A 9,836-nucleotide genomic window follows, 5' to 3' on the forward strand; every position below is an offset into this window, starting at 1 on the left:
TGATGTGCCCTGCCTGGCCAGGGGATTTCCTCCTCCCAGAAGCACTCTAAGTTATTACTATGGAGGAGGATCCGAGCTGTGCTGCAACGCTTGTTTGAAGTTCCCCACAACATTTTGTATCGCTAACACTCCCTGAGATCACAGTAACAGCAGCCACAGCAGCCCAGAAACACCAGAGTGAATCATACACACACTTTCTCTCTCTCTCTCTCTCTCTCTCTCTCTCTCTCTCTGTCTTTATAAAAGAGGTTACGGTCACTGGTGTTCACCTGCATACCACTGCTGCATGACATTTGTGCAAAATGTCTATTTATTTTGTGGAGCTTGTTACATTATATACATTGGTGCTATTTTTCCTCAAAAGTGATGTAATTAGGGATTGGATGTAGCGTTTGGGGTGCAACAGATCACAGGGCTATTGATTCACATCGATTCCTCTGAAGTGGTTTTCTGTTTTGGCTGTGATTCCTCACTGTTCTCCAAAACAACTGGGACTCAAGCGGCTCTCTTGGATCACTTGCGCCTTGCAACTCGCCGGGGCTTGTTCATGTTTAGCCCTGTGATTTATACAATGTAACTATGTAAGAGGTACAGATTAATGCACTGTAAAGTAAAACCCTGTTTATACTATATCTGTGCAGCAGGCTTGTCACAGGAGAGCTCCTCTTTGCTACATTTTTCTGTAGCTAAAAATCTTGACTATTTTTGCCCGTTTGAATTAAGAATTACTCAGCAACAAAACTATCCAAGTGCTTTTATTAACTGTTCATTGATCTGTTTGTCGTTTGCATTTATTAAACAAAAAAAATATTGGTTATATGTTTCTCTTTGACCCTGTCTAGGACTAGGCGAGTCATTCTTTGGTTACATAAATAGTTGGCATTGGTAATAGGAGAAAATTTGTTAAGGCAGTTTGTCTTTCACGTTGATTTCTACTGATCCTCCGCAGACACATTTTCATTACCGTCATCACCACACTGCTAATTGTGTGCTAATGTACTCACTGATACGTACACACAGAGCTATTATGAGTGAATTGTGCAAAAGCTAAATCACCTCAGCATCTATCTGTTTCATGTGGGTTTGAGCTGTAGGAAACACCTCTGCAGCCAAGATGCTCCTCTGCACGATTAAGCAGTCAATCATGCAGTGGAAAAGTTTTGTTTCTGTTATTGCTTTATGCTCAAATCAAGCAAGTGCTGTGCTGTTTTGACCGAGAGGATAACAAACAACATCCTTTGGAGCCTCCATGACTGCTCTGCGGTCACAGGCACGAATAATTAGTGGTATTCTGCAGGTTTGGATGTTGGCCAAAAAACTGGCATTTCATCTGCCACAGTGAGCTAAATGTATATTGGGTTCAAATGAGCTGAAATGGCCAACAGACGTGCAGGGTTTCATGGTGAATTCTTCTCGCATATCGTTTTTCTCTCCCCCTGTCTTTAAGTCTCTCGCTCTAAGCCCTCTTTTCTCTCTTTCTCTCCCTGTTTTGTTATTTTACCTGGAGGTGCAGGTGTGAAGGGGTGAGGCCGTGGAAAAACATTCGATTCCGTAAGCTTGTCATGAAGGAATCCACCGACTGACCTCTACATCTTGGCATACAATGACAAATGGGTTTGCAATTTTCCGCCTGACTTAGGGGCAACAAAGCACATTTCCACTTTCACCAGTAGGCAGTGAGAGTGCAATCTTCCTCACACCCTCGCCTACCATGTTCCTCACCTTAGAAACATCTATTATAAAGGTGGAGCCTTTACTTTGGCATTTTGGCCGGTGTCTCTCTCTCTCCCTCTAGGATCAGAAAAAAGGAAAATACAGTCGGGATGCTGCAGCAAGACAAAAATATTTTTGATTAAGTGCAAGCTTGACTTCAGATAGTGAGGCAATCTATTGTAGTATGAATCAAATTTCCTGGGAAACTGCCCCACGTAGGACATCTTTGATATCTAAAACTGTATGAAAAAAATTTACACTTTGTATCTTTTTCTCTGTTCTAATTTATTATCATAATTTTGATCCTCACTTAAAGGTAATGTAAAATATATATACACTCATATCTGTGTAATCTGAAAGTCCATTTTCCTCAAAGTTGTGTTTATTGGAGAATAGGTCTTTAATTTGTGCTAATGGTCAGTAAAGTGGAAATTAAGCCTGTTTTGTTGGTATAAAAATCCAATTATAAACTTTAATAACCCATATCTAATCTTAACATCCCACCTCAGCAATAGAAGTACTCACTGATGATGTGAGCCTTCAAAGCTTTTGGGTTATTTATGCCAAACGTTACCTCTAACATCTAATATCTTTGTGCACTGCAGCATTACTCCCATATCGTATCCTGTAATCTTGCAGATTTGCATAGAATTTATTGTGCAGTTCTTTATGCTTGTTTGTGAATGGCCTGCATCCTTAATGATGTTTGGTAATTCCACGCTGCTAACCAGTGTTTTCACTGCTGATTGAATTGCTTCCAAAAGCCTGGAAGAATGTTTAAAGTGGAAGCTATGGAAATGAACCAATTGACCCTCTCTCTGACCCTAAAGATCTCCGAGCCCTGTGGGAGAAAAAACTGTCAGGCTGCACCAGAGTCGGAAAATCAAAGGCGTCTAAGCAGCTATTACTGCTGCAGCACCCTGAGACCTACCGCCAAACCTCCAGCACGGCCTCCACATAGAAATTATTATCACACGTCTATCATTTTGAAACGATGACAAATTTTATTGAGCCTGTCAAACTATTTAGGAATCAATGACATTTTCTCTGAAGCGTTAGAGCTGTCCATAATGTATCTGAACTTGAAGAAACACACTCTATATCCAGGGAAGATGGAAAAAAATTGAAATTCTGGTTTGTGTGTGTGTGAGTGTGTGTGTGTGTGTGTGTCTGCACCCTGATGGCGCAGTCCAGCCGAGGAGTCTAGCAGGGCGATTATGTCCTGTAGGGATAACCTGTCATGGTGCTGAGAGCCTAATTGATGCCTCATGCTTTTCAGGGGGCAATTATAGCGCCCAAATGTCAAGACCTAATTTGTGGCTTTGTAATGTGGACACATGGGCCAGAGGAAGGGGTGACCAGGCGGCTCCGTGGGGACTTGCCCACCGGTTTGGTCAGCAGATGTGAGGGGCTAGGGGCTGCGGCAGACTGAGGCTGAGGCCGCTTGACTGAGAAGCCAGAGAAACTGTGGTGTTGAAATAAAGTGCAAACAGTGTGAATACACTAAATGTAAAAATGATTAGGGATATAGTCCTGATATGGAGTTGAAGCCCCTTTTTCATTATCTTCACCTCAGCTGTCACAAATCCAAGAAATCCTTATTTAACTCTATGGACTCTGTAACAGGTATACATTTTTATAAGAAAGATCAATGAGACATAGTGACATTTACCTTGATACACTTCATTTGTGCACTTAATATTTTATAAAACTAGTGTGTAATATTCATTTTTTTGCCAAAAATTAATTTCCAGAGGTTCAAAAGGTTCACTGTAGATGATACAGTCAACCAGGAACTTTCCTACCCTTTAGAAAGGATAAAACACAACTCTAATAATGCATGTTATATAATTATTAGAGTCATGGCGTGTTAAGCTGGTCTCAGCCTGGACTGTAACTGCTGTGCTGCAGATGCTGCAGATGGCAGCTGTGTGTTTGTTGTACCAGCACAGCTTCCTCTGCACAGCCTCCCCCAGGTATGTTCTGATGCCTTAAGATTATCAAAACACTGTCAGTCACTCCGCGAGGGCTGCAATCGCACCGAGGTGTTGCTCAGAGCGTGGGCCTTGTTTGCACCGAGAAAACAAAACTCTGTAGAAATCACAGTGCTCCGGCTTTTTTCTTTTTCTTTTTTTCCCCGCAACACCTAAACATTGTTGTTTTCTACTAATGTCTCCATGGAGATGCAAACAGAGGAGCATATTTTCCGTCGTAGCTGACAGCTTGGGATGTGGAGTGTCAGTAAATCAGGTATGCTGGTCTAATTGCCGTTTGCGGAAGGCAGACCACAAAATCCTCTCAGCTATGACATTAAAAATGATTGAACTCAAAAGAAGTACAATACTCTTTAAGTGCCGAGATGATTTTTTCTTTTCTTCAGGTGGATTTTTTTTTTTCAGGAGGTGGAAAAGTGGATGAATGAATGGATGGATGACATTAAGAGTGAACCACAACTCATGGCCCTGACTGTAAAGTGCAGATTTTTTTTTTCCCCCTGGACATGAACCTTTCACGCATAACTGCCCAAAAATATCAAGCAGGTCACGCTATACTTACACTTCTGATGTAATCCCTGTAAACACACATGCAGCTCATAATTTGTGAGCACGGCAATTTACTAAGGAATAAACAAACAACAAAGAGCCTGAAATCAATAGTTGCGGGATTCAAATGACACAAAGCTGCAGACAGCATCCCTCAGCAAACACACTCATGGCTTTAGAGGCAACAGGTGAGCTCTCGGCACCTCCCGTCCTCCACAACCCAGCCCTCTAAATATAGAAATTATGCTCCCTGATAATTGGGGGCAGACTACAAAGGCAGCCATATTTCCACCCTCCTACCGCTAACTTACCTCCTGTATCCCCCAGCTGACAAACACAGAGGCGGAGATCAGAGTGTGAGAGAGCTCGAGTGCTGAGGGAACACCTGCACTGTCTGACTGGACCGCGAAGAGAGACGAGGAAGATCACTGACTTCCACACCTGCCTGTGGACCCATGCCACACACACACACACACACACACACACACACACGCACACACACACACACTTGATTGGGTTTCCTCGAGAGCCCTTTAAGGCCGCTGCTGAGGAGGTGATGAAAGTCAGGGAGCATCCATTAAGCGTGTGAGACAGCCTCCAGAGTGGGTGCGGATGAGGGGTTTAAGTGTTTTTCAGCGGGCAGCCACGGACCACCTGGTGGAGGCGGAGTAGAGGAACAAAAGCATCTGTCTAAGGCCACGCAGGCTCCAAAACATCGGTTAAACAAGTGCCAAAGAGCACTTCTAGGCATCAGGTATCACAAGTCAGGATTTCCAACGTGTTTAGAGAGATGACCTTCAAAATGTCAAAAAGGGGGGCGGAAGGGGGTTACGCTCTTACATTTACACAAAGTCTTGTTTTTAATGGCTGGAGAAGGTGATGGCAATGAGCCCTGCTTTGAAATGTTTGTCCTTTTGGAGATCTTGCTGACACAGAGCTGAGGTTAGCAGCAGAAAAAGAAGCTGCTGGTCAGACTTGTGCTCCGACTATTACAACAACACCCTCTTTTAGAGCAAAAGCAGACTCCAGGATCAGAGTGAACACAGTTGAGCACAACTTATTTACTATTTTTATGCTTAAATACATGCATGTTTTGTATTAGCAACAGAAAAATCTCCATTTTAACAAGTCATTTCGTCTCATATTCAGCGTTAAAATCTTGTTTTTCAGCAACAAGTGAAACAATCTGCCAGTGGGATGACATTATCCCACTTGTTTTCCAATGTGAACCCACTTATCTCCATAATTTTCCTGAATCCAGCATCATTTTCTTGATACTGGGCTCATTTGCCTTGTTCTGCCTTGTTTCAACATATTCATACTTGGTCCCAGAAAAAGAATACTGGGAGTTTTTCATCTGAAACAAATAAAATTGCATCAGAAACAAGTGGGATTTTCTCATCCCACTGGTAGATTTTTTTTTTTTTAACTTGTTTTAAGAAAAACAAGATTTTTTTTTGGACTAAATATCTTGTTAAGGTGGAGATGTTTTCCTTCAACATTGCCTTTTTTTTTTTTTTTTTTTTTTAAAAAAGGGACAAACCATCCACTGCATTTCCTTTGTATGTTGTAATAATAATGTATGTGTTTATGTGGTGGACAGGGGATGTCCATGTGCACATAGGTTATAATACACACAACATACTGTCATTAATTGAAGATAGACATGTGTTGATGTTCAAGGTGTGCAGATGGGAAAGTCCCATAGTATCACAGACAAGAGAGAGTTGGCAAGCAGAGTTGACTCCCCATATCAAGACACCCACTGGCTTGCCTAACATCAGATGTTAAGATCACAGGCTTAGCTTTCATGCTTCAACACAGATCTCCTCCCAACCATGGAGGAAATTGTACAGAGATATGAGATAGTGGCTTTTCTTTTTAAACCAATCACTAATTCAGCCGTTGTTTAATAATCATACGCTTTGTAACCTCAAAATCCCGTGTTTCTCCCATAACATTCTTTTGGTTAGTCGAACTGCTAAGTGCTAAACGGAGACACTCAGAGTGGCGTGTCTTTTTCTCCCTTTGAAGACGGGTCCCTATAAATCTTTTGAAAAAGCAGGCATATTGTAAGACAATCTCTCTGCAAGCCCCTCTCTGATGAAGCCATCAGCAGACCAGAGGATAAGGTATTACATACACAAACAAAGAAAAATAAATCAAGATTTCAGTTCCTGGGGATGTTTTGGCCATCTTGACTGTCATTGTTTCATAACACTTTTCAACGGGGCTATATTTATGAAACTGTCAGGAGTGATTATTTCATCCTTATCTCACTGACCTCCAGTTTTATACATCTGCCAAGCTGCTGGGCTGGAGCTAAAGGTCAGTTTTTATTTGGCCCTGATCGTGTCATTGTGCGGCCACTACATTCAGAGGATCCAGGAGAGAGGCTTTGAAGTTTTTATGTGTGCATCGACTCTACGTCTTGTCTCGCAGCGTAATGGCAACCATAAAGAAAGACAACATTGATCTCGTAAGTGGGTTTATAGGTTTAAACTCGCAAAATTTGAAAGACAAAGCTAAACAGCAGAGTGCACTTCTTTGAAAATATTGATTTGCTGAAACTATAAATCTGGGGACTTCAAGCGCACACTGTCAGCGGGCACAGGGAACAGCAAACAAAATATCTTCGTTTCTGCACCTGGACTGATCACTGATCGTCTGAAGAAAAAAAAAAAAGAATTAAGGTGATATTTTGAGCCGTTTATTGTTTGACAGGAGAAATCTAAATTTGGCTTCGGTTTGTTTCCTTCAGATTCTGCTCTTACATAACATCTCAGTGCTCATCAATCATGACTGCTGCTAGATACCATGTAAAAAATCTGATCTGCTAAAAAAAAAAAGATCACCACTAATGACCTCTGTGGTTGTGATAATATGCATTTGGACTGCAGTGGGGGTCTTTTCAAATTTTTGCCTGTGTTCTTTTATTTTTTTTTTTTTGTTTTTTTTGTTTTGTTTTGTTTGTTTGTTTGTTGTAATCATAGTACACCAGTTTCTGAGACCCTATAAAAGACACAATATGCTTTTCTCAGAATAAAAGAGGTTTAGTGTCTCAGTCTTTACATGTTGATACAATTTCTAGTGTTTTTTTTCTATTACGACATATATCTAACTGTAAAAATATATTCTCAAATAAATAAATATATAACATAAATATATGTATCTAAAATGAATAAATAATTTTTTTTTTTTTTTTTTTACATTTTTACTCTTTTTAAACACATCTAGACACAGCTAAGAAAAAACTGAATTCCTTCAAAGTCCTTCTGAACAAACTAAGGCTCTCTGACACAGCACCCAAATAAAAATACCATTCTCATGATAGTACGGATTCCCATGGACTCCTTGCCAATTGGCGTCTCTGTCCAACAGACACATCCGACTCGGCACAGAGGAGACGCTCCCTGACCATTCAGCTTCTCCCTCTTTCTCTCTGCTCCACTTCCAGTTCTTCTCCTATTCCACGCAGGTACTTTTAGGGTCGGCTGGCCTCTGAAACAAACGACCCCCTCATGCTTGGCGCGCAGGTTGACAAAGTCAGACATTCTAGACTGTCTTCCCGGCCGCTGAGAGATGGCCCATGCATTCCTAGAGGAGGCCCCGGTGCCTTTATCCGTAATGTGGGCTACCCTGCTGGTTGGGCTGCTGGCTCCTCCGTCTACCAACCTGGACTGGCCACATCCCCGGCTCCCTCTTATCTGCTCCCTGTGAGGGCTGCAGCGTTAGCAGCTATTCCTGATCTGGACCAGAGGCTGCCCGGTCTCAGCTGTGGCCCAGGATCTCCCTGTACAGCTCTGGCACCCGATCTGGCTCCACAGGCCTCGGCAAGAAGTGGGTAAACTTCTGATGTCGCCTAGATTTTGTCCCGTCCCTCGGGGTGCCATCCTTATTCAGTGCCACAAAGTACCGTGTCCCTTTGTCTCCATGCTTGTAGAGGTTGGAGGAGTATGTGTTGTACCAGTTCTCCTCAAACTGCTCCCTGAAGACACACTCAGCTGTGAGCTTTTCCTGAAAGGGAAAACAAAGGTACACCATAATCTACACTTGACAAGGACCGGATACTTAGTCGTGGTGCAGGAAATGTAGAAACAAACTATTTGACATTACATCCTTTGTAATAAACAAACTAAACACCACAGATACGGAGGAATGAAAAAAGGAATTCCTCCAGGAGGTAAATCATACAGACAAAAACTCTGATTCACACTGGAGATAAGGCAGCATGAATAAGCAAAGATGGGTAAAGCTTGGTACTTACAGAGCCATACAGCTCTCCTTTGTCATTCATCCCCAGATACAGTCCACTGTCCACCCCTCTAATGCTTATCAATCCAACAGCAAGGCTTATGAATTCCAAAATACCTGGAGAAGAATAACACAGTTGTTCTGTACATGCTTTGACAAAGATGAAAGATTATTACAAAGCAGGCTGAACATCCAAACTCAGCTCTATACCTCAGAGCATTTTGCTGGAAACAAATAATTAGAGATCAGAAATGGTTTAGAGAACAACACTGATTACATGATTCTTATGGGCATTATTGCCATTTCACCTATCTGTGGGCTGCCAAAATGTATAAAATAAAGAACCAAATATTTACCAAAACGACTATGGTCCTTTCTCGTCCCCTGCACGGTGCCATCCGGAAGTATTTCCAGGTGAAATCCAGTTCTACAGTATAACTGTCTCCTCCTTAGAATCCCTTTTAGATGAGTTAAATCCGCCGTGGCGCTCCGGGACAACCTCTCCCCAGGTATGAAGTGCTCCCCCATCAGCGTCGGACTGTCCCCAAGTGGGGTCAGGAGGAAAGGGGACCCAACGTGTCCAATACCATCAACACCGTGCAAGAAGCCTCCAACTTCACCCAGAGCAGCCATCGCGTAAACCTCAGTGGGTAAAGTTCAGTGAGCAGGTCCGGAGGGAGCGCTCTTGCGTAGTACCTGGTTGCCACTGTCACCTATTGCATGTTTACGTCCCCCCCTCCGTTACTTAGCACATGTCCCCTCTGTGCAAAGACAGGCGCAGCGGGTCTCTTTCCCTTGACATGGAACACGCACCGTGCGCAAATATCCGCTCCTTCACAGATTTCTGACCCGCCGCTGCGTCTTCATCAGCAGAGGTTTAAGAGGCTGCAGCTGCTGGTCAGATAGCCCTCATGTTGCCTACCTGTTCATACCGGACGGGGATGCCTCAGAGGGTCCAGCCGTGGCTTTGTGAGGAGGGGATAAAGGCTACAGCGCAGGGGTTTGAATCACTGCAGTGCAGGTAAGGCAGCTCTTGGAGGTTTGCGCTCAAAGTGGCAGGGGTGGTGAGGCAGGTGCAAAACCACAGGACTAGTAATGGGCGGGGCTGTCACAGTTCAGACGTGCCCTGGCAGAGATTTTTTTTCTCCTCCTCCCAAGGCATAAAATAAGAGAGAGGGAGAGTTGGAGGTAGGCTTACACAGGGGGAAAAATGAGTGGATGGCTTGCACAATTCAAATGTTCAAACACAAATTCTGACTGGAATCTGCTCAGGGGAAATGGAAACTAACAAAACCCGCGCTCCTAAGTAATATCTTAACATTTCCT

The 9,836-nt window shown here is 43.0% G+C and overlaps 1 protein-coding gene across 1 annotated transcript; it reads right to left on the reverse strand.

Annotated features, from left to right (window-relative positions):
* Positions 1-7,479: 7,479 nt before the first annotated feature.
* Positions 7,480-9,485, reverse strand: fgf20b (fibroblast growth factor 20b). Its single transcript, XM_030062475.1, has 3 exons — positions 8,867-9,485; positions 8,524-8,627; positions 7,480-8,273 (listed from the first exon to the last, which is right to left on the reverse strand). Exons 1-3 carry the CDS (start codon positions 9,141-9,143, stop codon positions 8,028-8,030), a joined length of 627 nt encoding a protein of 208 aa, XP_029918335.1. The 5' UTR covers positions 9,144-9,485; the 3' UTR covers positions 7,480-8,027.
* Between the last annotated feature and the right edge of the window lie 351 nt (positions 9,486-9,836).

This window comes from Myripristis murdjan, chromosome 10, assembly GCF_902150065.1.
Source record: "Myripristis murdjan chromosome 10, fMyrMur1.1, whole genome shotgun sequence".
Lineage (NCBI taxonomy): Eukaryota > Metazoa > Chordata > Actinopteri > Holocentriformes > Holocentridae > Myripristis > Myripristis murdjan.

What these genes read in the sequence shown, in the direction of transcription:
- fgf20b (XM_030062475.1), bottom strand. Translation starts at nt 9,143, where the DNA reads ATGGCTGCTCTGGGTGAAGTTGGAGGCTTCTTGCACGGTGTTGATGGT. An exon ending in AAAGGACCATAGTCGTTTTG is followed by an intron (nt 8,628 to 8,866) that starts GTAAATATTTGG and finishes ATTCTTCTCCAG; the next exon opens with GTATTTTGGAATTCATAAGC. An exon ending in AAGGAGAGCTGTATGGCTCT is followed by an intron (nt 8,274 to 8,523) that starts GTAAGTACCAAG and finishes TTTCCCTTTCAG; the next exon opens with GAAAAGCTCACAGCTGAGTG.